General features: G+C 39.7%; 2 protein-coding genes across 7 annotated transcripts in view; one reads left to right on the top strand and one right to left on the bottom strand.

Moving 5' to 3' along the window:
• Positions 1 to 357: 357 nt before the first annotated feature.
• On the top strand, positions 358 to 8024 carry LOC111576907 (uncharacterized). Of its 3 annotated transcripts, XM_035954068.2 has the most exons (6): positions 358 to 472; positions 758 to 837; positions 4345 to 5333; positions 5482 to 5643; positions 5729 to 5824; positions 6518 to 8024. In XM_035954068.2, exons 3-6 carry the CDS (start codon positions 5181 to 5183, stop codon positions 6827 to 6829), a joined length of 723 nt encoding a protein of 240 aa, XP_035809961.2. In that variant the 5' UTR covers positions 358 to 472; positions 758 to 837; positions 4345 to 5180; the 3' UTR covers positions 6830 to 8024. The 3 variants fall into 3 exon arrangements, with proteins under 3 accessions (XP_035809961.2, XP_054864161.1, XP_023138642.3); XM_055008186.1 differs by having other exon boundaries at positions 430 to 837; XM_023282874.3 differs by lacking the exons at positions 358 to 472; positions 758 to 837 and having other exon boundaries at positions 3990 to 5333.
• Positions 8025 to 15080: 7056 nt separating this feature from the next.
• The window catches only part of pot1 (protection of telomeres 1 homolog), a 118658-nt gene continuing 106599 nt past the window's right edge, over positions 15081 to 27139 (bottom strand). For all 4 annotated transcript variants that reach the window (XM_035956113.2, XM_023287891.3, XM_055009169.1 and 1 more), the window contains 4 exons: positions 25328 to 25410; positions 21682 to 21776; positions 18314 to 18419; positions 15081 to 15496 (listed from right to left, as the gene is read on the bottom strand). In XM_035956113.2, coding sequence (XP_035812006.2) covers positions 15309 to 15496; positions 18314 to 18419; positions 21682 to 21776; positions 25328 to 25410 — 472 coding nt within the window. In that variant the 3' untranslated portion in view covers positions 15081 to 15308. The remainder of the gene's footprint in view (positions 15497 to 18313; positions 18420 to 21681; positions 21777 to 25327; positions 25411 to 27139) is intronic.

The raw sequence follows: 27139 nt of genomic DNA on the forward strand, positions 1-27139 counted from the left end.
ACAAAGTGATTTGATGGAACTAAATCAGGCAATAGGCTGTATTAGCAAAATATATTATTTTGTATAAACCATGAGTTACTTCTACATTACAACACTTGCAGTAATTTTGTATTTATATTGATAGGCTATTATTAAAACTCTGACTTTTATTGACCCTTTGTGTGTTATTATTAAGATGTTAAAATTAATGCCGTTACAGAAAATGTGTTCCTGTTTTTTTTTATTTTTCAGATCTCACACTGTTATATTAAGGCAGCCAGTGGTGCCCTTTTTTTCCACTGAGCACCTGCCCCCCCAAAATGTCTGTGCACACCGCTGGTGAGGGGTCATGTAGGATCCTGTGAGCAGTGCGGGTTATTTGCTGGTTGCAATATACAGAAAGGGCTCTAACAGGGTGTCCGATGGTGAATGTGGTGCAACAGATTTATTTTCCTCACTCAGGACACGGGGACCCTACGTTTTGTTGTTCCAGGTAAGCTGCTCCTGTTATTTTGTTACTGCGTTGTGCTGTTTGAACTGGTTTATAGAACACACTTTGAAGGCAGAACCTTGCTCGCTGCATGTGGAGCAGACGATGTTAGCTTGAAGTGCTTCCATTTCACGGTTCAGAGTTATTGTTGGACTTGTCAGATGGAGTAAAGCAGAAACTAAAAAAACCTCAGTTAAATGTTATATTCCTTACTTGTTATTTCATTAGCTGGGTAGCAAACACTTCTAGACAATTCAAATTTGAGTCACGTGTTCTATTCTCTTTCAGTTAACGAACGTCAAGGTATTTGATTGGAGAAGCCACAGCCCACTTGGCGCTTTCAGCCACATTGTTCTCCGGGATTAAAGGTAAGAGTGATAGTAAATTCAATCCATGAGTTAAACAGATATTCATAACAAACTGCTTTAGGCTTTGACAAACGATTAAATCTAATGTCAGCCGTTTTCAAAGGGGACAAATCATGTGGACATGTAAACTGTGTGCTTATTCCAGTGCTGTAAAAATACAGTTATTGAGACATTATCGACTCTATCATGGCCAGTATTCCACAGTTTCACCTTTGCCATGCCTTTACAACAGATGTAAGTGTACATTTAGTACTTTTAATTCACTAAAGGTACATTTGTCAAGAGTACATTCTGAGGACAGAATGGTCAGTGGACAGAGTCATGATTTGACATTTGATTGGGCCTTTCATTGCCCTGTGTGTGAGTTTAAGCAGCCATTTGTTGAGAGGGACATGTTTGTTCATTTAAGAGGGCATTTAAGACGGAAGGAAATGGTGCCATGTCCGTTCAGGGCCTGCAAGTTTATGACAAACGTGTACTCTACGTATAATGCACACAAATGCAGAGAGCATCAAAATACGTCAGACTATGATGTAGCAGTTGTAGTGCAAAGTGTAACAAATATACCCCAGGATAGTGAGATTGAACCTGATCCAATACAGTTTGCAGATGAAAATCAAACTGACCCAATAGGAAGCAGTAGCACTGAGGGACTAGAAGAGCAGTTACAGCATAATCTTGCTGCATTTTTCTTGAAAATGCAAACCATTCTCCATGTTTCACAGAGAGCAACACAGGAGATCATTGAGCATATTGATCAGTTGTTTTCACTCTCAGAACCTGTTGTCAGACAATCTATAATCAAGATACTGGAAAAACATGGCTGTACAGTCACTGACGCGCTTGTGAATGAGGTTGTCCAGAGTGTCTCAGATAGTAATGTTTTGCATAAATCAGTTACATCTGAAGGACCCCTGTCAACAGCTAAGAGAAGAAAATCATATTTTGAAGAGAACTTTCCATTTGTTAAACCAGTAGAGTATCTTATTGAGTCATCAGAACGTACATTTATGTATGTACCTATTCTCACATCTTTACAGCAGTTGTTGAAAAAAAAAGATGTACTGGAGAAAGTCCAAAAAAAACTGCCACAGCTGCCTGGACAGTATTTGTCACACTGCGATGGCTCTTACTACCAGGGAAATCCACTTCTCTCAGCTGAGGGCCAGAAATTATCAGTAATTCTCTGTTGATGATTTTGAAATTGCAAATCCACTAGGAACGTCAAAAAAAATACACAAAATCTGTGCGGTTAATTGGAAATTAGCTAACCTACCAATAAAGTGCCGCTCCGCCCTCCACTCGACTCAGTTGGCTCTTCTGTGCAATACAAATGATGTACGCCAGTTTGGGTATGCAAAAATCTTTGCACCTTTGTTGAGTGACCTAAAAACTCTTGAAGAAGTGGGTGTCTACATTGAAGCCTTTGGTGACTGTCTTAAAGGCACTGTCTACTCTGTTGTGTCTGATAACCTTGCTGCCCACGGGCTAGCTGGTTTCAATGAGTGTTTCAGGTCCACATATTTCTGCAGATTTTGCCTTGCCACCCAGACAGAAATGCAAACATCAGATGCAGTCTCTGGAAGGTTTGAAATAAGAACAAAGGATTTGCATGATTACTTTGTTCAAGAAGCAGAGAACAATGAAAATGGAGAGTGTTGTGGTGTAAAACACAGTTGCGTTCTCTCTGACCATCTTTTGTATTTCCATCCAGTCACAGGATTTCCACCTGATGTTTTGCATGACTTGTTTGAAGGTGTGGTTCCTTTTGAGTTGGCACTCTGTTTGAAAGGTATGATTACAAAGAAATATTTCACTTTGGAAGAGCTGAATAGGACAATACTATCCTTTCCTTATCAACATTCTGATAAGGTTGACCGCCCTCACCCAATTCCACAAAACTTTGCCAGTCGAAGAACAATTGGTGGGAATGGGCACGAGAACCACACTCTGATCAGACTGCTGCCGGTTCTTATTGGTTCCCGAGTGCCAGAAGGGGACAAATTTTGGGAGGTGCTCATGGATTTAAAAGATATAATTGAGCTTGCTGTGTCTCACACATTCACTGATGAGACCATTCAGTACATGGCCGTTAAAATTTCAGATCACAGGCAGCTGCTTCAGGAAGTCTTCCCCAGCTTACAATTACGGCCAAAACATCATTACATTGAGCATTACCCTCATCTCATAAAATGCTTTGGTCCCCTGCTGCATCTGTGGACAATGAGATTTGAGGGGAAGCACAAAGTTTTCAAGAAGATTGTCCGTAACTACAAAAATGTGTTGAAAACAGTAGCAGAGAGACACCAAAACATGATGGCATTCTATTTGTCATCGCCAAGATTTTTCAAGCCCCCAATACAGACCTCAAAAGTGGAATCTGTCTATGTTGACTCAATGCCCGCTGATACACATGCATTAATATTGCGCATCACAGACAGCAACAGTGTGTACAGCACAAAACAGGTAACCATTGAAGGCACAATTTTTGTGGCTGGCATGTTTGTTTGCACTGGGGCACATGCTGCCTTGCCTGAGTTTAAAGAGATCAGAAACATATTAATTATCAGAGATGACATCAGCTTTCTGTTGAAAAACTATGAAACCTGGTATATTGAGCATTTGCGGTCATATGAGCTTAGAGCTCATTCAAGCCATACTATGAAATCTGTGTCTCAACTAACTGATCAGAGTCCCCAGTTTGCTTATAAAGTTTCAGGCAAGCTAATTCTTACAACTAAACATTTCATTCCAGTGTCCGAGTAAAAGAGCAGCAGCCATCCTCAGTCTTTTTCCTAAAGACCCGAGGGGTGCTTAAGAACTGTCTGCACCTTGCAGTATGTAAACCGTGATGTATACTAAATTAAATACAGGCAGCAGCTTGTCAGTTCAGCTTAGAATAAAAATGAAAATGGGGAAACGACAATCTTGATTCTGTCCAAAGGTACAAAATTCTGTTTACCAACTGTTCTGAACATGTATTACTTGATGATTTAATCTGTGCAAAACTTGTAGTGTGAAAATAACATTGGCTTTAAGGCTATTTATGTGCTGGGTAGCTTCTTAGCTGGGAGCACTGCTTTCCTGGAGTCTATGATAACAGTACTCAAGGAAGTTACTGAGTCTTGCCAAGAAATACTTGAGCACGTAACACCTGTAACGTCACGACTGCTCAGTTTACTGTAAAGATTTTGTGGATTCAAAAGAAAAAAGATGTGTAAATCTGTGATCTTAAAAGGTGCTGGTAGACTGATTTTTTGTTTAACCTTCGGACAGTTCCTGGTCTATGATTTCCAGTCTAATAATAAGCTAAAGTAATCTACTTTTGCTGTTAGCTTTGCATATAGACATTTCCAAAAATGTTGTCTGCCTTCTGCGTGCAGTGCCTCCATGGTAAATTTGCACATCTTAGAAACTTGAAAATTACTATGAAATGTACAACATGTGTGTTTAGTGATGATATGAGCAACAATGCCTTTAAGTTGTTCTTTGTGCTTTATGTTCCAGGTCTCCCTAACTGTGTAAATGGAAGCAACTGATGTCTTGAAATTAAGGGTCGTCCTAGATGACATAAATGCAGAAAGGCTCATTTTGCCCTCTCGCCCTGAATCTGTAAATGCTCTCATATATGAGGTTAAAACTAAGCTGAACTTGTCCTATGACTTTCGCCTTCAATTTCAAGACCCTGAGTTTGACAATGCCCTGTGCAATTTAGTTAACATAGAAGACCTACCGTCCAGGGCAACTGTTAAGGTAGTCAGACTTATTCAGTCAGATCTGAGTTCAACCAGCACAGATGACACAATAATACTCTCTGACAACACAGACTCACCAGAGCATGCTTGCCGATGGCCAGAGACATTTGTTGTTCCAACATTTTCATATGAGGTTGAGTATGCACTGAGAGAGGGCAACTGTACATTTGTGAAAGAGGGGAAAACACTCAGGTTGTCCAGGGATCAAAAACACAACATACTAGATGTAATGGCTGCTGAAATATATATAAGCATAAAGCATATCCTAGTAGTAAACAGACTGGCAAGGCTGCAAAGGCTCTAGTGAGCAAACACCCCTGTCTGAAAGAGAATGGTTCCGAAACAGGGTTTGAGGGTTGGAAGAATAGCTTGCACTTCAAAATGGGCAACTACAGGACAAAGTTGAGCAGAGCTGGCATAAAGGATGTGGCTGTGAATGCAGGAAAACGCAGCAGGACCAATCCTGAGGGTGCATCATCCAGAGCCAACATCAAAAGACCTAAAAGAGGGGAAGTCAGCTTCCTTCCCAATTATCCCGCTGGAGAATCTAAGACACACTGGAGACCATGAGGCTTGAGATGGTGGAGCATGTTCAAGAAGACATCGCCAGAAAGAGACATGATTCTCATCTATCTCCATATGCAGCACACCTTTGCACTCAGACGGGAAGAAGTAGTGAAATCGGCTCCTCCCATTGCTGAAATAAAAGAAAGATGGCCTGCACTCTTCTGTGAATCCCAAGTGAGTAAAAACGCATACATTTTGACGAGACACTGATTGTCAAGTTATGATTTATCATACATGACTTGAAAAAAGAGCTTGTGTTATTTAATATGGTATGTCTATTTCTGTTAAAATGTCTTGTATTGTGCTTTTGTTTTTCATGCAGGTCTACAGTGAATTCAACAGGATTGCCAATCAAAATCTACCATATTCCTTTTTTGCTGCAATTGACAAATGTACACCTCAGCTGTTGAAGCTTTACAAAAAGAGAAGGACTGGAAATTTTGGTGAGAAGATGGAACAACTCCTGATGGGATATGAAGAACAGGTAAAACTATGTGCAATGCATGACATTGATGTTCAATGTGAATAGCAGACCGTAACATCCTCCTCTGCATGCCTTTGGACAACAGGACAAGAGCAACATCACTGCAGCTAGAATAGCAGCCCTGGCTGGCCTTCCACTGTACTTAAAGGAGGACTTCTCAGAGATCTTCAAGACTTGCAAGGTATTTTGTTTTCTCCAGTTCTCCCATCCATTGATCAATATCCTCATCTAAGTTTATTTTTTAAGTAGAAAAGTTTGATCGCTTTCTACTGTATCTCTACTTGTTGCTGCCTCTAGCAGCAGCAGGAGCATCGTTATTAGATGGTAAGCAATGTATTGCTGTGGACAGGTTCAGTTGCAAACTTACTTTAAACACCTACAACAAATTCACTGTCATTCAAAGAGTATATTTAATTTAATTAATTTTATATCAGACCAAAAACCACCATTGTATAAAGCAAAAATTACTTTCCAAATCAACTCTAGTTTTACTATACAGAAAATGGGACTGACTGGTCTACTGCCATGTTGATTGAGGGTTGGTTTGTGTTACTAGCTTTGGTGTTCTTATGGTTAGTGTGGATTTACCACAGTCACTCAGTTAAACAAACAAATTTACCAGGAGGCAGCAGTACACTAGCAACTCCTGTTTTCTGTGAGATTAAATTAATGTTTCAATTTCCTGTTGGAAGCGTCCCAAATTAAAGCAGAGACAATATTCTGAACTGAGTTTTTCTTCTTCTTGATGGTTAACCTGCCCACAGTAATACATCACTTTTTGGATATTGCTTTACTTACCTGTAAAAGTCCTTGTACTAGCTTGATGATTTGCACACTTGCACTCACACATAATGTACATGTATTCCCTTTTCAGGAGGACTTTGGGGCAGTTCAGGAGGGAGCAGTGGCTCTGGTGGCAGAAGTGGATAAAGAGGAGGTGCCTGCAGGTGTTCCTTTTGAAACTCACCATGTGTCCATCATTCTCGAGGATCAGGTTGTAATGTCTCACAAATCTTGGCCAGATTCTCTGGTGATTCTTTTTGGACTGATCTATGCTCTCAATTTGAGCTACCCAGAGAAGCTAAGTGGCTTCTTTGAGTTCATCCAGGTTGTCCTCTTAAAACTTGATGATGGAAGAAAGCAGCTCAAACCTAAGTTACAGGCCTTGAGAAATGAGCTGGAGTAAGTTGGAGCCAATGCTCCTTGTTGTTGAAGGTCAGTAGTCTGACATGTTTTATCTCAAAAGTTTTGGCTTGTTTTGTTTGTTTGATTACATGTTGCTTGGATATATGACGAATTAGCTAAAATATTGACTGACTTTATTGTAATGGCTATGCGATCAAAAATTTAGATTATAGTGGGACTTAATGGGACATTTTTGTCCTTAATGAATCAAGAGTAAATTTAGTCGTAAATTTGATGTGATGCTACACAAAAACAAATAATGCATCAAAGTCAATATAGAGGACTGGTTAAAAATCCTCTAGCCACCCAATATGTTTGATAATTATTGACTGGTAGTTTTGAGCAGGGCTGAAGTTATTGCAAAAAAGCAGAAAACAAGTTATCTGGTATGCTTTTACAAAAGTATTTGGAGGTGAACATTTTTCTCCACTAAAGGGGGTTGAGGGGAGTTTGTTCAGTTCAGCTACAAATAATTTTAAAATATGTTTTTTATCCCTGTAGTGCTGTTTAGACATCTACAGTATATTCTTTTTGTATTTCACAGACCTTGTTGGGAGCAGTTTCATGTAGATTCTAAATTCCAACAGATTACTGCAAAAAGAAAATCGTTTCTACATTAAACTGCTCGCAACAAGGTCTGGAGATTATTTTGTGTAACCAGGTCATGATCTCTGGAAAGAGACAGTGCTGCTTGATTTTTTTTTGAAAACGTATTGTGTGACTCTTGGCACAATAAGTTGAGTGCTACATACTGTCATTATTTTGGAGATAAAGCAGGCATTTTTTGAAATGGAAATTAAGTCTGAATTTGTATGTTATTGTTATTGAATTTTTGAATGTGAAGAAAAAGTGGAGTGGAATATGCATTCAGTTAAATAAACTGTTTAAGCTGTGCCAGATGTGCATTGTTTGTATTGTGTTAATACAACTTAAATGGTTCAAGGCAATCGGTTTCCTCAAATGAATCGAGTAACTAGAAGTTGTCACAACTAGAATGTAGTGATTTGCTTCAGTGGACACAAATTGAGTGAATTCAACTTGTATAGTTACATTTGCTTGGTTCAAATAATTTCCTTAATTTCCATAATTAATTTACATTTTCACACTCTAAATGAGTTTAGATAAATGCTGCATATGATTGTAAGTACTTAGTAGCTTTAAGTTCAGCTGACTTAATGGAATAGGTGATATTAACTTTATTTATTCAAGTGACCTTATAGTAAATACTTGAGTTATGTATACTTAAATACTTTAAGTTACAAAAATATTTTAGTTGAGTTAATAAACTTAACTGGTTCAAGGCAATCGGTTTCCTAAAACCATTTGAGTTCAACTAACTCACCGGGTTTTACAGTGTATGTCTGCAGCAAAGTAAAGCTAATTACAATACAAAATTGTGAGGTTTAGTTGCTAAATATTTAAAGCTGGTAACTACTAGTCTGACTCACCACATGTAGACGGTTGATATAAGTCAAGCCATTTCAGATGCTTTGTCCTCTCTGTGCTGTCTAATCCATTTACTACGAGAAACAAGGGCAAAAACCTCTTAGCAGTAATTAAACATTGTTGAAATATTTACACTACCATTCAAAAGTTTGGGGTCACTTAGAAATGTTCTTGTTTTTGAAAGAAAAACTTTTTTCAATGAAGATACCATTAAATGAATGAATGAGGACCAATAACTGAGAACTACAGGTTGTACGTCTCTTAATTTTTGTTTTCTTAGAAATGCAGCCCTTTGATTGAGCAAGTAGTGAGGCAGCATCCACACAAACTACATTTTTCCCAGCAGTTATGAAGCCACAAGAACAGTGATGCTTTCAGTGTGTCTAAAGTAAAACTACAGATTAGTATGTGACACCAGTATTGTACATGTACACTACCGTTCACAAATTTGAGGTTAAACAAAAAAAGGGTCTTTATTGTCATTGTTATAAAAACAACAAAATAACTTAGAAATTACCTTATTTTTTATTAAAAAAAAATAAATAAATAAATAAATATTTTTTTTTATTCTATTATTTAATGTGTACAGCACTTTGGTTGACAGTGTTGTTTTAAAGTGATTTAGAAATAAAGTTGGATTGGATGGATTGGATATTTTTTAAAGAAAAGCTGTTTTTTCAACGAAGATAACATTAAATGAATCAGAAATCCAGTCTAGGAATTGTCAATGTGGTAAATGACTATTCTAGATGGAAACAGCTGATTTTTAATGGAATATCTACGTAGAGGTACAGAGGCCCATTTCCAGCAACCGTCACTCCTGTGTTCTAATGGTACATTGTGTTAGCTAATCATGTTGAAATTGATGATTAGAAAACCCATGTACAATTATGTTAGCACATGAATAAAAGTGTGAGTTTTCATGGAAAACATGAAATTGTCTGGGTGAGCCCAAAATTTTGAACAGTAGTGTAGGTTTTGCTGAAGATTTAGTGAATTGGTTTAAAGAAATACAAACAATTCAGTGTTTTCCCCTCTATAGTAGAATAATACTGAGGTGCAGTCAGACCCATATGCAGCACTGACTCAGCACCGTGACAGAAGGCCCATCCTAGTCTCTGGTGAGACTAGTAACTGCTAGATGTTTTGTATTTGCTGCATAGCTACTGAAACAAGAATGAAAAACACAACATATGTCCCACCTGGAGCGACCAGACAAGCTGATGGAAAATGAACACTATTCTCTTTGTGATTATTTTCATATGATCATATGGTCATATTTTCGTATGATCCTTGCAGGTCTTCTGTCAGCTGATGTTGAACCTCAGGTGGACTGTGACAGTGCACTTTTGTGAGAAAAAAAAGCGATTGCCAGGAGGACTTATACATTATAAACAGTGCCAGAAATCTGTTTCATGAGTGACTGTCACTCACAAATTGCAGCTAGATTAACACGTCCTCTCAAATCTTCATGCTGTAGCAGACATGGCTTGGCTTCTTCGGAATGCCAAGGCAGAGGCCAAACCAAATAACAAATCCTTTGTATTTAGGGTGGACCCAAAGCCACATAAAGCTGCCATCTTGGACGCTGCACAGGACGGGAAACGTTCTAGTTCGCAGGAAAGAAACTCTATTAAGTGTGGCAGGTGAATTACGGCAGGACCGCTGTGATTTCCCCTCACCATTCACAGTTCTCTGGAGAAAACTGCGTTACATTCATCTCTTTTGCATACAGAAGAGTGAATCTCAGACCTCCTGTGGAGGGATGAGGCTTCATACAAGACATTAACATCCTGGAAGAACACAACTTAAAAGACACAGTGACTCTCATGCAACAGTGAATGTTCTCGATCAATACTTTCATTCATGTTCAACCCCCCTTTTCTTAGGAATGTAAGCACCCCAGCCTCCTCTGCAAGGAGGAGATCTGATAAGACAAGCCATAAAACTTCTGCCACATACCTGTGAAGAGCCGGGTTTGAGACCCACATCTTTACACTGAAACATACATGGACTCAATAACTGCTTTCTGATATCTGTTCTATGTTTTCATGCATACCGAAATCACAGTAAGGAGTTCCTTTATCACATATCCAAAATTCACATCTGTAGGTGAAATGGGGATGAAGTTAAGATTTTAATGAAATAATCATATTTCTTCCATGGACCCACAGTGCCACCTAGCGACATCTGAGGACATGGCAATGTCGGGATAAAACCCTTAATAACCAGTGTATCATCATCAATTAAGAGTGTAAAATGTGAAGTTGGTGTCATTCATAACCGTACACATGAAATGTAACACATATCCTCACAATAACATATGTTGTTAATATCTAAAGCCCATTTGTACGTTGATATATAGCTTGTAGTATAAGGTAACTCACGTATTTGCTAAAATGTATAATCTTGATTTTTGCTTATGTTCTATTGATGGATCATGGTGAGAGACGGACAGATCGTGTTTGCGAGTATAATATATGTTTTAATTCAGTTTTACAAATGCCGTTTTCCCTCCATCTGAGAACAAAGAGAAAGTAATCAGATTACCAAAAGTCACAGGAAATTCCTTTCCACGCCCAAAGATATCTTCCATGATAAAAGGCCAGACAATGACTTTCATAGTTCCTTCTCTTCTTTTCCCTTCCTTGCTCTAGTCTTCCTCTCGTCCTGAACGCTTCTTTTTTGCAGCCGCTCTGACGCCTCATCTCCGTTCTTTCCTTGCTTAGACACGTCTTTTCTTTAACTTTTTCATCAATGTTTTCGTCCTCTGAAATTTTACTTCATCTCGGTATTCTTTTCTTTAGCCCGTTTTTGTCGCCTTTTTATTTTTGCAACATATTTAGACACTGCTGACCTTCATTACAAGCCTGAGCTTATATGTTTTAATCTGCTTTCCAAGAAGAAATAATAGAAATAAATTCTTCCTTTTTCTAAATTTCACCGCGTCTCCGCTCTCAGTTTCCACCATTTTCTTTTTATATTACTTGGCTAACGCCAACTGAAAACATAACGAGATCCACCGTTAAACAAGTTATTTTTCATCAACCCTGAAAGACACACCGGCAACTTGATGCTCTTCACCTGCGTGCCTACACCAGACATCTGCTGGCTGACCTCCGACTGCGCTGAGAGCTCCAACGGCAGAACTCGTTGCATAGCAACCAGACGTCGCTTCGGGAAGAGAAAGCCTGAGTGCGTTGTGAGGAAGTTTCCGGCCTCCCACTGCGTTCCAGCCACGGAGGCTCCAACCTTAGCAGCGCTACACAAACGTAGGAAAATGCGTTGAAAATCTGGAAAATGGAAAATCTCTATCTGTTCCTGATTTGGGTTGATGTCATTAATAACTTGATGATTTAAATTTAGTCACTCTTTAGCGTATCGATCATAGCCCAAATTACCGATTCATGTTGTTAGATCCTCCGCTAACTATCCTCCTTCACCATAATCCTCCTTCTCCTTTAATATGTTAATCTGATTCAACACACACACACGCACGCACGCACGCACGCACACACATTATATTTCTCACTGTATATAGCTCACCTGTATTGTCTTGGTAGAATAGTTAATAATGTTTTTCATTTAGACCAATTCACGGTCTCGTGCATTTCTTTGTGTGGGAACTGAGGTCAATTTAATCAGAATTCTAGACTTTCAGATATTAGACTGATCAACTTCATTTTAATCATCTGTGGGCTACCTGGTTGATCCTGCCAGTAGCATATGCTTGTCTCAAAGGTTAAGCCATGCAAGTCTAAGTACACACGGCCGGTACAGTGAAACTGCGAATGGCTCATTTAATCAGTTATGGTTCAGTATGGATCAGTTCAATCTGTAGGATTTCCTTTTTCCACCTGAGAAATATTGTGAAAATCAGGAACATCCTGTCTCAGAGTGATGCAGAAAAACTAGTCCATGCATTTGTTACTTCTAGGCTTGACTACTGTAATTCCTTATTATCAGGTTGTCCCAATAGCTCTCTGAAACATCTACAGCTGATCCAAAATGCTGCAGCCAGAGTACTGACGGGAGTTAGCAAGAGAGATCATATTTCTCCTATACTTGTTTCTCTTCATTGGCTTCCTGTTAAATCTAGAATAGAATTCAAAATCCTTCTTCTGACATATAAAGCTCTTAACAACCAATCTCCATCATATCTTAAAGACCTGATAGTACCATATTATCCTAGCAGAACTCTTCGCTCTCAGACTGCAGGCTTACTTGTTGTTCCTAGAATCTCTAAAAGTAGAATGGGAGGCAGAGCCTTCAGTTATCAGGCGCCTCTCCTGTGGAACCAGCTCCCAGTTTGGGTTCGGGAGGCGGACACCCTCTCTATTTTTAAGACCAGGCTTAAAACCTTCCTTTTTGACAAAGCTTATAGTTAGGGCTGACTGGGGGACCCTGACGGGGTGATCTGGTGTTTTCATTTGCACAACTGACTTCCCCTCTTGACGTCCCTTTAGTTTGCCCCTAGTTATGCTGCTATAGGCCTAGGCTGCTGGGGAACCTCTCTGGATGCACTGAGCCCTTCTCTATCTACCTATGTATTTACTATATATACCATTATTGCATTACACTCACTCTGTTTCCCCGTGTCCTTTCTCCGAGTGTCCCTGGTTCCAGAGTTGGATGCTTCAGATGTGTGTTGTTCTCCCACCAACTGTAACCCTCTACCTGTAACCCTCTACCTCTATCCCTCTATCTCTACCTCTCTACCTCTTTAAAGAGCTGGGTTCTGCTTGAGGTTTTTTCCCTGTTAAAAGGGTGTTTTCCTTGCCACTGTCGCCTTTTGGCTTGCCCTGGGGGTCAGGGATATGGGCTCTGTAAAGCGTCTCGAGACAATTTGACTGTAATTGGGGCTATATAAATAAAATTTAATTGAAATTGAATTGAATCAGTCTGTCATAGTTTCTCTTAGACCTCAAAGATGTGCAGATGTTGAAGAAAACGTCCGTTGACACTGTTGCTTTTATAATATAATTTATTACACAAATAAGACAGCATCTGAACAGGCTCCATGGTCTGCCTGTGGAGAGTTTCCCCAGCCAATATGAATCTCCCACTTGAACAAAGAAATCAGGTTGCTTTTATATCCTCTGGTAAAGGATAGAATTATAACATCTGGTTAATATTTGAAGACATTCACTCAAAAACAAGACTCCCCTCAAATGGAGGTCCTCGACTCTGCATGTCCCGAAGGGCCACAAGTCATCTCTGGCTAGCCAGTGGACCCCGAAATCAACACAGCATAGAGTTTCTTGAGCAGAAAAACACATACCAATGAAATTTGTAACACCTGTAGTCAGGTCCCATTTTGTGGTAAACAACTCCTGTCAGAACCCATATCAGATCAGATACTTCAAGTCTCCTTGAGATTTTGTTTAATGATTTCCTCAGACAAACTGAGGATGGTGGCCCTTTCTTAACAAGTGCAAACGTAACTACTTTAGTGGTTACGCTACAATGCATAGATAATAAGGATGTTGTTTTGTTTGATGAGCTAAAAATACCAGAATTAGCACAAGAGAAAACCAGCGCGAGTTGCTAATTGCACCTTGCATGTTGCAAATTTGATGATTATACCCCTGGTTTTCAACTCTGCATTACAGGTACTTTGCCACTCACTTACAGCAGAACCATTAGTACAGCTATTCTTGAAGATAAATCCGTGACTATGTACTCCAGACCACATCTTATCAGACAACTATTTAGAAGTTACTGTACTCTCTGTAGCATACACTGATAGAACCCAATTTGGAATCACAGTTCCAGGGAGCCACGAGAAGAAAACAGAAAATAAAAAGAGATACTGTGGAATGAATGGATGCCCAGCTTGAATATGATCACCAGCTCCATGTAACGAAATGTGATTATATGGCCTCACTCCAAACATGGTAGCTATGAGCTCTGACCCTATGTGGGTTAAAGTGAGGGGTGAAGTGAGTTTGATGTGTTTGTATGAAAAACTTTTGTTTTATTTGCATGCAATTAACATAGCAAACATCTGATGTATTGCATACAGAGTGTATGGCATTAAGCTCATTTTGAACTCCTCTCCCTGGTTGGGCTTTTCAGTGAAAGTAGACAAAGAGGACCAACAACACCAATAAAAACAGAACTGAAAACATTATACCTTGATTTACTGAGGCATTTAAAGAGTCATTTGATGAAGCAAAGATCAGCGAAGCTTTCAAAACTCATTCGTTTTTTAAAAATAAGACAGTGATGCCACCAAATAGTTTTTTTTATCTCTAATTTTCAGAACTTCATTGTAGAATGAACTTATATGTTTTATAGTAGATGGTGCTGTTGGAGCCCAAACGGGCAGACAGTAAGAGATATGGGAGAAGATCATAGTGTGCATGTACAGTAGAGTTGTCTGGTTAGGAATATAATTTCTGACTAACTTAAAGAAGTTCAGATTTTTTTTAAACTGTTTTTGAAATCTTCATGTGGAGATTACATTTAAGTTGAGGATCTAATACAACCCCAAGATACTTAAATTCTGTCACTGAACTGATTTCTTGACTTTGTATAACAACTTTAAAATATTGTTGGTTTGATTTCCTAACTTAGCACCTTTATTTAGCTCAAACAGGCACATTCCTGGGGGATGATCTGTAAACTGAATGCTGACAAGGCACTAAAACTGCTCTGAACAGCCAAGACCACAAAATCCTACTTAACGAAAGCCAAATAAAGTGAGCTCAGTTACTCCATGTGAGCTTAGATGCATCAGATTCTGCATTAAACCCATAAGTAGCCCATCAGCTGTAGATGGTAAGAATGACAGCCATCCTGTGTCAGAGAGGATTCAGTGTTTAATCTCATACGCAGGTCCAGTTGCAAAATATCAGCAATCTATCAAACAATACTGTTTGGTCTTTTATTTAGAAAGAGTCATTTAACACTATGAACTATACAGGATCGTTTCATGTCTTACTTTTATATACATTTACACAATAAACACAAATAAGAAACTGCCGAAGAAAGGAACAAAATGATGAACACCACAATGGTGTAAACTGGTTTTATCCTGCACTGGTGATCTCTGACCCTGGAGATGGAGGTGGAGGTGGTTCAGGAGGGGTCGGGGTCCGATTCTGTGGAGGGGGTTTGATGAGGGTGGTCTGACAGATCTGATAACAGGTCTGATTCTGCCCCACATCATCCTTCGTTTGGTATGCCGTCAGAAACAAGTCGAGCCACGGATGTTGGTCTGAGGACGAACAAATGATCGAAAATTACAAACCTGAGAACAACTTCAAATGTTCTACACTGCCTGGGAAGTGAAGGACTAAAACAAAACACAGCGGTTAAACTGAGAACACGCCTAAAACCGAAAACTGGAGGTATCTTTTGAACAAAGGTTTTGCCTGTATTGTGTTCAAAAGACCCACAATTATGTGTCTGATAAATGAGTTGAATGTAACACAGTACCAGTCAGAGTTTGGACAAACCTTCTATGAAGGATTTTCTTTTTTTTTTTTTACTACCATACAATAGCATGTTGTATGTCAACCTGCTTCTACAATCTACAATTTATCAGACGCAAAGCAATGTACATTTGAGAGTAGATACAACACAAGCAAGGACCAGTCAGGAGAGAACAACCTGGATAAGAGCCATAAAACAAGTTCAAGTGTGATAATAGGACTGTGGTGTCTACAAGCAGTGCAGACGTAATAAGATTTTTTTTTTTTTGAAGTCTGTCAGGTGCAAAGGTGTTCAGTGAAGAGCTGGGTTTTTAGTGTTTTTTTTAAAGACTGAGAGAGACTGCAGATCGAACAGAGTTTGGTAACTCATTCCACCACCGGGGAACCACAGAGGAGAACAGTTTAGCTATAGACCAGCCCTGTTGTGGTGGTTGTATGAGGCACCATTTATTGGCCAAGCGTAGTGAGCGGGAGGGAGCGTAGACCTGAATGCGAGAGTTCAGGTAGGAGGGAACAGTTTTTATTCCAATTTTGAACACAAGTGTCTGAGTTTAGAATCTTACGTGGCTGCAACTGTAAGTGAAGCGATCTGAAGAGCGGGGTGACGTGGTGTTTTTGGGTGGTTGAAAACAAGATGTGCTGCTGCATTCTGGATCATCTGCAGAGGTTTGACCATGCGTGCAGGAGGTCTGCCAGTAACGAGTTGTAGTAGTCGATGTGTGATATTATGATAGCCTGGACCAGGAGTTGTGCTGCATGTTTAGAAAGGAAGGGTCTAATCTTCCAGATGTTGTACAGGGCAAATCAACACGACCGAGCAAGAGAGGGCACATGAGCCTTGAAGGTTAGTTGGTCACTGATCATGACACTCAAGTTTCTGGCAGACTTTGTGGGTTTGAGTTGGGTTGATTGTAAAGTGTCTCGAGACAATTTGACTGTAATTGGCGCTATATAAATAAAATTGAATTGAAATGAATTCAAACTGGATGTTGAGCTTAATGAGGTCATCTACTTTAACTTGTCAAATGTAAACTGGTAGAATTTCTTGCTTTATTTATGTGTTTGAGAACATCATCTGTGTTGTGTCGAGGTAACGTTTGTATACAGAAATCAGCCCTGTTCAACTACTATAAAAACCCATATTAAGGCAAAAACCACACAGCTAAGTAAAGAGAGTCAACAGTCCACCATTTTCACTTGCTTTTTTTCCAAACTGGTGTACTTCCCATTGATGTGGTTATTATAGCACTATGGGTCATGCTAACTTTGCACTGTCCACCTGTGTTGTAGAGAGTCAAGGAAATGAGGAATATATCAAAGCAAAAAATGAGAGCTCCCTACTTTCAACTTTTCCAAAAGAATGATTCTTAGGTGACTTTTTTGGGAGGTTTGCTAATAAAAGTTTGTAATTTAGCTGCCTGGAATGAATCTTTGGTTAACTACATTAGAGAGATTGCTGCAGATTCATTATTTTATAGCTTAGTCTGTGAAAGCTAGACCATTCTCCAGTGCAGACACAGTGCTGGAGAATGGTTAGGCTGCACCTCATTATCAGTCTATAATAGGAGAGTGGCTTGTTTGTATTACTTTAAACCAAAGACAGTCATCTTGGGTGGTACTAAGTCCAGGATGCATTGTCCCTTCAAAATTGTGACGGGGGAATTGTCTTGATGGAACATTTGCATGCTGGAAGATAAACACCGTCACTAAAATGGATAATTCACCAAAAGAACCAAACAGGGCTGCCTTATTGCACAATCCAGATCTTCACATCAAACATGATTATTTCCCACAGTAAAGGGGATTTAGAAAATGACAACACACTAATAGTGGGAGAAGACAAGAATGGATGAGAGGAGTCCCCACTGTGTAGTTCCACAGTGGGGACTCCTCTCATCCATGAACACATGGACAGTGTGTTATTAACAGTCTCATCATCCACAGCAACAGTTTCTAGAGGTACAGTGTCATTCACGACATCTTGTTATCCATCTGCCTATATCATCTAAGTCTCATCTTGCACTTGATGTAGGAAGCTCACACTTTTTGCTGTGGTATCTTTTTTGAACAACTTCTTGTTCTGCTGAATCTCTATGACAGAAATTGAGAGTACAAAACTAGCATCAGTCATAGAGATGCACAATAGCTACATTAATAAGAAATACAGCAGGTGGAAATAAACCAGAACACTAAATTAATGATAGGCTTGACCTGCCATCACTGACCATTTGTGTTTCAGACATTCCACCATTTAGTCATTCTTGTTCTGTTGCCTCATAACCACAAGCAAAACTGATGTTTTTAAAGTTATTTTTTGGGGCTTTTTGCCTATTTTCATTATAGTGCACAGTGGAGAGAGAGACAAGAAACGTGGGGAGAACAGTGGGGTAAAGACGGTAAATTGCCACGAGTCGGACTTGAACCCATGACTGCTGCGTCGGGACTATAGCCCTTGTTTATGAGTTACCCGCTCAAGCTGTTGAGCTACAGGGGCGCCCACCCATTAGCAGAGCTGATGAATTTGTCTCTCTTGATTTGTTCTTGTATGCATAGAGCTCTTTGAAAAGCTTTGTTGAGGTGTTTGTGGCTCACTGACATACCCATGCTGCCTCCTGGTGGACAGAGGGACTCCATGGTTTGACGGATGCTGTTCTGAGCCTCTTGATTGGCTGCTGCGTCCTCTGCAGATACACCGAAGAACGACTCCTGATGTAAGATGCAAACCGAGTTAACAGAAAACAAAATCAGAGTCAGTGTTTATTATTTACATTTAAAAAATATATAGTCATCAATATCCAATTTACTGTTATTATTCTAACTTTAAGAAGCTTATTTGATGTCTGCACTCACTGTGCAGCTTGTCAACGTTATTCTAAGTTCCCTGTCCACAAAGGTTCTGGTAGACTTCTTCACTTTTTCCTTACTCTAACTGTCCCCATAAAATTAGGTTTACCTGTGTCACCAGACTTCTCATCGTTACGTCAGCTGGAACTAATTCATTTTAATTCTGTGAATTAGCCAAACTATGAAACTGACAAGCCTGTGTCTGTACTTTTAGCTAAATATGATTTGTTATGGATGGGAGCATTTTCTCAGTTAACTTATTGTTTGTTCTCTTTACTGTCAGAAAACATTGAAAATAGCTGTTACAATTTCAAGAGTTCTAAACTGATGTCTTTTAAAAAGCCTGTTTTGTCGACTCAACAGTCTAAAACACCCAAAAATAATATTTTACTATTCTACAGGACAAAGAATAACAGGGAATCCTGAAAACAGAGAAAATCAAGTGATTAATTCACCAATTTACACTCATGGACATGTTTGTCATGCTTTTTGTCCTTTATGTTTCCTTTTCTTGTTTCACCTGCTGATCTATTTCTTTCAATTTAGATAACTTTGTTGCTGCCCAGAGGCAGAGCTTGTTGGATTACCAATACAGAGACAATAACATAAAAGAATCAAGTCATGTACAAACATATAAAAGACATCCTGCCACTGTAGTAGACTGACACAGAAACTAAAACTTAATGTACGTATAGTAGCGTCCAAACGTCTAAAACCACTAGTGAAGATATTTCTGTTTGCATCATTTTGAATTTAACACAAAAAAAAATTTGATACAATAATGTAACAATGTTCCATAAAGCTTCTAATCATGTCAGGAATGTTTGACTTTGTCAGTCTTCAAGTTCCCCATAAATATTCAGTGGAGGTTGAGGTCATGGGACTGTGGAGGAAAGTCCATGACAGTCAGCTTTTCTTGGTCTTCTTTGGTCTTCAAGTCAAAGTTTTGAGGTGTGCTTAGGCTCATTATCCTGCTGCAGTATGAATCCTTCTCTTCAAAGATGCAAAGCAGAGGAAGGAGTATGTCTCTGAAGGATGAAAAACTGCTTGCTTTTTGGTCAGGGTGGAGCTGATTCACTGCAGGTGTCCAACGTCAAAACAGCAAAACATTTCATGACTTGTATGTTTTTTCCCACCATTATCTACAGTTAAATGCTGTTTTGTCTCAGCCCACCCCACTTTGAACTCTCTTTCTTCCTGAGAAGAGGTTTAGAGAAGCTATCTGAGACCAAAACTAAACAACCTGCTTTGGACAGAACTTCTTCTGATTAGAGCCCTGTGTTCTTTGTTTAGTAAGTTCTGCATCTGTGATGTTGTAAACAGAGGCAGCGAGTGTCTTTTCTCTCAGTGAACAAAGCTTGACGTATTGATCTTCTGTGCTCATTACTGGTCTGTCTGATCCTGCTCTGGATGCAACTGCTCCAGTATCCACAATGTATTACAGAGCTCCATGCACTGCCCTCTCAGAAGCCTTCAGTCCAGCCATGGTTTTATGTTGAAAAAGCTCCTCCTTGCTCAGAATGACTAGAAAAGCGCTCAGAGAGTGCAGGACTCTGCCAAGGCTGCTCAGTTGACGTATCATTTCCGAAGGATGAAATCTTTAATAAAAAAATGACCTTGTGCTGAGCACAGGCATGTGTTATGCATGTGCATGTTATGTATGAATACAGGTTGCATGTAAATTACTCTTATAAAGGTCTGTTGATCAATTCATCACTTTTGGCAAGCTTTTGTTTTGCTAGTGTTAAAATGACTGTTCCCTCCATGCTTTTATTTTGAAGACGTATTTTTATTGTCGCTAGCTTTTATTTTGTCACCATTCCAGCGGCACAGGAAGTGTTTATCTAAGAAGCGGTTTCTTGACATAACGAAGATGCTGCCAAAAAGTCTGAAAATTAACATAAAGATGAAAGAAAACGGTTCCACGCTGTTGCTGTTTAGCAAAGGATGTGTCTAAATTTATAAGCAACTAGCTGGAATGGAGACAAGCTCTTATGGTGAAGAAATGAGTGAAGGACAGAAAGGTGAATTTGTGTTCAAAAATAAGGCTGACAGCTGAATTTAACGTGTCTGGCTGGTGTTTGCTACATTGGGTGACCTAAATATGTAGCAGGTGGCAGGAATTGATGGGACTCAGAAACACCTCACAGTTTAATCATTTATTCCTTGTATGATTTCCAACTGATAAATCATGGTCATTTTGTAGTAGGCTCGCAATCATGTGATCGTCAGCAGGTAACTGACATAGTGTTCATGTCATGGTTACAGCGATGCCGTGCCGGCAGCTATGTCTGGCAATGGGAAATCCATAGCAAAGCCGTGGATCCAGACTATAAGCCGCATCACTGCCAAAATGTAATCAGTTGGTACTTGTGTCATTTCTGACCTTCCCTGAAAATTTTATCCAAATCCGTTAGTCCGTTTTTCAGTAAGGTTTCACACAAACAGACAGACAGACACACAGACAGATAGACAGACAGACGTACGCCGATCATCACATAACTCCACCGTTCCTTGGCGGAGTAACAATCTGACTTCTAACACTTTCACTTAGTTCTGATGATGGCCATACTACTTAGTGAACGATGTTCTGCTGGAAACTGGATACACAGCAAATATGGTGAACAATGACTGTATGTTGATTTAGCTGAACAGGTCTCTGGTGATTCAAATTCAGCTGAGTGTCATCTGAATGTCGCTTTAATGGAAACTCAAGGAGATCTGAAATATTTACAGTGGAGTTCACATGGTCACTGCACTAATCTGCTTCAGTTTGTTGGCTGCCCTACAAATACAGTGGAAATCTAACCAAAGTTGAAAATATTTATTTTTCACTTTACATGTAAGAAGTTCATTTGTTCTAAAGCGTTTCTAAATTTTCCATGTTTTGATGGGGGTCAGACCTGTGATCCCACAATGATGAAATAGAACCTGTCCAGGATGAACCCTACCTTTGTCCAAAGTCACCTGGGATAGGCTCCAGCCCATCGCAACCATACATAGGATCAAGTGTTGTATAGAAAAAGGATGGATGGATGGAATTGGGAAATGGGTAATTCTTCATGTGAGCAAATCTCATCTTATCTGGAATGATTGGGAGCATTATATGTGATCTAAAACTCACAGCGTGTGTCCACAGGAAGACTTCCAGGGTGTCAGTAGCATCCTGCAGCTCCAGCTTCATCAGCAGGACGCACTGCAGCAGCTGAACGCCGAGAACTGCAGACCCGAAGGTCAGAGACACGAACATATGATTTATTTCAGAGGAAAATTGCAGCTTAAACAGACCTGATATCAGCCAGAGCATTTCAGAAACTGTAGTTAGGAGGAAGGCAGAAGATTAAAAGACAAAAACTAAAACAGAACAACACACCAAGAACAGTTGAGAAATACTATTTCGTTGTCAAAATAATGTGACCAGTTTATTGGTGTTTTCAAATTCCAGAACCTAACCAACTATGATGTCAGAAAACTAAGGTTGCACTTAAAAAGGAGCTTTATTATTGGAAAATGTCAGAATTCCCAAAATGCTCAGTCTCCCTGGACACCAAGGTAAAGTATCAATATGTCACTTTTGTACAGTCCAAACAGAAAAATATCCAGTTCCCAATGAGAGAAAACAGTAAAGCCGTGAGTCTTCCAAGTAGAAAAAAAAAATGCAATACTACTCCCAGACTGCAGCAGCCTTTCCTAGCAGGACAATTCCCTGGAACAAGTCTGATGCACAGAGGCTGCAGCCCACAACCCTCAGCACCCAAGTACTCGTGCCAACATTCCAACACCACAGGGCACCCTCAGGAGTCCCATGTGTATAGCCCCATCATTAAGAGCTATTCTGACATCACAAGAGCGACCTACACAATATTAGGCATATGGTCTTAATATTGTGGCTCATCTATCTATGTATCTATGTATGTATGTATCTATATATATCTATATATATATCTATATCTCTCTCTCTCTCTCTCTCTCTCTCTATATATATATATATATATATATATATATATATATATATATATATATATACATATATATATATATATATATATATATATATATATATATATATATACTATATTGCCAAAAGTATTCGCTCACCTGCCTTGAGTCGCATATGAACGTAGGTGACATTCCATTCCTAATCCATAGGGTTCAATATGACGTCGGTCCACCCTTTGCAGCTGTAACAGCTTCAGCTCTTCTGGGAAGGCTGTCCACAAGGTTTAGGAGTGTGTTTATGGGAATTTTTGACCATTCTTCCAGAAGCACATTTGGGAGATCACACACTGATGTTGGACAAGAAGGCCTGGCTCTCGTCTCCGCTCTAATTCATTCCAAAGGTGTTCTATCGGGTTGAGGTCAGGACTCTGTGCAGGCCAGTCAAGTTCATCCACACCAGACTCTGTCATCCATGTCTTTATGGACCTTGCTTTGTGCACTGGTGCACAGTCATGTTGGAAGAGGAAGGGGCCAGCTCCAAACTGTTCCCACAAAGTTGGGAGCATGGAATTGTCCAAAATGTCTTGGTATGCTGAAGCATTCAGAGTTCCTTTCACTGGAACTAAGGGGCCAAGCCCAGCTCCTGAAAAACAACCCCACACCATAATCCCCCCTCCACCAAACTTTACACTTGGCACATTGCAGTCCAACAAGTATCGTTCTCCTGGCAACCGCCAAACCCAGACTCGTCCATCAGATTGCCAGATGGAGAAGCGCGATTGGTCACTCCAGAGAAGGCGTCTCCACAGCTCTAGAGTCCAGTGGCGGCGTGCTTTACACCACTGCATCCGACGCTTTGCATTGCACTTGGTGATGTATGGCTTGGAGGCAGCTGCTTGGCCATGGAAACCCATTCCATGAAGCTCTCTGCTGAAGCACTGTTCTTGAGTTAATCTGAAGGCCACATGAAGTTTGAAGGTCTGTAGCCATTGACTCTGCAGAAAGTTGGCGACCTCTTGGCACTAAGCGCCTCAGCATCCGCTGACCTCGCTCCGTCAGTTTACGTGGTCTACCACTTCATGGCTGAGTTGCTGTCATTCCCACACACTTCCACTTTCTTATAATACAGCTGACAGTTGACTGTGAAATACTTAGGAGCGAGGAAATGTCACGACTGGATTTGTTGCACAGGTGGCATCCTATCACACTTCCACGCTGGGATTCACTGAGCTCCTGAGAGCGACACATTCTTTCACAAATGTTTGTAAAAGCAGTCTGCATGCCTAGGTGCTTGATTTTATACACCTGTGGCCATGAAAGTGATTGGAACACCTGATTCTGATTATTTGGATGGGTGAGCGAATACTTTTTGCAACATAGCATATATATATATATATATATATATATATATATATATATATATATATATACATATGTATGTGTATATATATATATATATATATATATATATATATATATATATATATATATACATATACATATATATTAGTGGTGGGATGCGATTAAAAAAATTAATCTAATTAATTACAGGCTTTGTAATTAATTAATCAAAATTAATTGCAGTTTTGACAAATAGCAATATTTGACACAATAAGGGATGTTTTTTAATTCAAATAAAATTGTGGTTGACAGTTGAATCAATGAATATACATATACATGTTTATAATTTAAAATTTATTCAAAAAAAAGGAAAATGGGACATACAGAAAAAAGTGATTTGATAACAAAGTCTGAATTTTGTTGTTTGTGGCACATAAAATAAGCACAAGTAGTTCAAGGGGCTTCAGAAAGTTGAAAATCCAGAGATTCATTCTGTTTCCATCTTTGCTGGGTTTGATAAATGGTGTAATTTTGATGGTTCTTTTTATAGGAATATCAATTTCTATTTATGTATTTTTTTTATAAACGAAAAGTTTATAATTAAGTTATTAAAAGAGATATTTTTGTTAGGTTATTCCTCCTCCAAGGAGGCAGAGCCTTGACAGAGTAAAAACTTAAACCACAAAAATGTTTCATTTCTATTTATCTGCATTTTTCATCTGTCTGCTACATTCACAGATTACTGCAAATCTAAGTGCAATTATAGCGATTTTATTCAACATTTTGAGACTTTCTGTAAACTCAAGCACTGTCTAGAAAAGTGGTCTATTATGGGATGGCTATACTGTTAGTCGTTAGCATGACTCGTAGCTAACGTTAGCTCTGGTGCTAACAGCAACATGTTTTACATTGAGGTCATACCGTCGGCTTGAAGTGCTGCAGTGATCAGAAAACTCTTTGTTGTACAATTTGCACACAACCAGGCTTTTATCCAAGCTGCCATCAGGAAGAATTTTAAAATGAAACTTTCTGTTCAATCTCGTCTTCCTTCACTGTTCACCAGTGCCTGACTTCACTCAGTACTTCCTGTGCTTCTTCTTCATGGCTACAAACAGACTTTAGGTTCATTACCGCCACCTATTGGGCTGGAGTGTTCATCAGAGTTACCGGTGTGCCAGAAATGAGGGAACTGAGGAGGGCGCAATTAATCGCGTTATTATTTTTAACGCGTTATTTGCGCTGTAATTAATTAATCGGAATTAACGCATTAAGGTCATAGCCCTAGTATATATATATATATATATATATATATATATATATATATATATATATATATATGTATTGAAGATGCAAAAATGTAACTGTTTGGCCATATGTAGCAACACAACAAGCAGAAAATACTGACAATTTAGTGTGAGCTGTTTTCTGTCTTTTCTCCACCTCCACAGTTTCCTCTGCTAGTCCAGTAAATCAAGCAAACTCTGCCTCACCTTCTGCAACGACCTTCTCATCGATCACCTTGACTCCCTCAGCACTTGGGTCCCTCAGTACAGTCTCAGAGCACTGCTTACACCTACAACACACACAGACACAGACACAGACACACACACACACACACACACACACACACACACACAGTGCAGGAGTTGCCATTGCTGGTCTTGTCGCAGATTGTGTGTCTGGCATTTGGGGCCTCTGTGGACTTTTGAACAGTAACACATTGTGTTACGGAGCACAGTGTTTAAAAGAAAAGTTGCCTTTCACAATCAGAGCTGCTACACAATGCTACACGATACATAAGCCCAACTGCGAAATCATCCGCTCAATATTGTCTTCTTACTGATCTCTATCAGTGTACACAACCAGTCAAAATTTTGCAACGTTTCTTTATTTTCATGACTATTTACATTGTAGATTCTCACTGAAGGCATAACAATTATGAATGAACACATATGGAATTATGTAGTAAGCAACAACGTGTGAAATAAGTCAAAACATGTTTTATATTTTACATTCTTCAAAATAGCCACTCTTTACTTTGATTACTGCTTTGCACACTTCACATTCTCTCGATGACCATCACGAGGTAGTCACTAGAAATGGTTTTCCAGCAGTCTTGAAGGAATTCCCAGGGATGCTGAGCACTTGTTGGTCTTTTTGCCTTCATTTTGCGATACATCTCATCCCAAACCATCTCGATTGAAGTGACTGTGGAGGCCAGGTCATCGGACGCAGCACTCCATCACTCTCCTTCTTGGTAAAATAGCCCTTACACAGCCTGGAGGTGTGTTTGGGGTCATTGTCCTGTTGAAAAATAAATGATGGTCTAACTAAACGCAAACTGGATAGGATGGCATGTCGCTGCAGGATGCTCTGGTAGAGCCGTGCTGGTTCAGTGTGCCTTTAGTTTTGAATAAATCCCCAACAGTGTCACCAGCAAAGCAACCCCACACCATCACACCTCCTCTTCCATGTTTCATGGTAGGAACCATGCGTCTAGAGACCATCCATTCACCTTTTCTGCAAAGATGTGGTGGGTGGATCAAAGATTTCAAATTTGGAATCATCAGATCAAAGCACAGATTTCCACTGGTCTACTGTCCATTCCTTGTGTTTCTTGGCCCAAACAAATCTCTTCTGCTTGTTGCTTTTCCTTAGTAGTGGTTTCTTAGCAGCTATTTGACCATACAGGCCTGATTGGCACAGTCTCCTCTGAACAGTTGATGTAGAGATGTGACTGCTACTATAACTCTGTGTGGCATTTATCTGGGCTCTAATCTGAGGTGCTGTTAACTTGCTATTTCAGAGGCTGGTGACTGGGATGAACTTATCCTCAGCAGCAGAGGTGAATCTTGGCCGTCCTTTCCTGGGGCGGTCCTCATGTGAGCCAGTTTGGTCGTACATGGTAAAATGGTAAATGGTCTGTATTTATATAGCGCTTTACTATACCGGAAACGATACCGAAAGCACTTTACATTATACATCACATTCACCCATTCACACACTGATGGCGGAAGCTGCCATGCAAGGCCCTAACCACAACCCATCAGGAGCAGTTAAGGGTTCAGTGTCTTGCTCAGGGACACCTCGACATGAAACCATCGAACCAGTAACCCTGCGGTTACAAGACGGCCACTCTACCCACTTAGCCAAGCCGCCCCCCAATCCAATAAGATTGGTTTCTTCATCAAAGTGATCCCTCAGAAAGAAGAGGACGCGGACGTCACTGTTTCGTTTAAGGTCCGACACGACTCCCGCAACCTCACAGCTCCAATCAGGCCGAGCGAGGAAGCAGAGGCCAT

This window comes from Amphiprion ocellaris, chromosome 3 (genome assembly GCF_022539595.1).
Source record: "Amphiprion ocellaris isolate individual 3 ecotype Okinawa chromosome 3, ASM2253959v1, whole genome shotgun sequence".
In the NCBI taxonomy this organism is placed as follows: Eukaryota; Metazoa; Chordata; class Actinopteri; family Pomacentridae; genus Amphiprion; species Amphiprion ocellaris.

What these genes read in the sequence shown, in the direction of transcription:
- LOC111576907 (XM_035954068.2), top strand. Translation starts at nt 5,181, where the DNA reads ATGTTCAAGAAGACATCGCCAGAAAGAGACATGATTCTCATCTATCTC. An exon ending in CACTCTTCTGTGAATCCCAA is followed by an intron (nt 5,334 to 5,481) that starts GTGAGTAAAAAC and finishes TTTTTCATGCAG; the next exon opens with GTCTACAGTGAATTCAACAG. An exon ending in AGATCTTCAAGACTTGCAAG is followed by an intron (nt 5,825 to 6,517) that starts GTATTTTGTTTT and finishes TTCCCTTTTCAG; the next exon opens with GAGGACTTTGGGGCAGTTCA.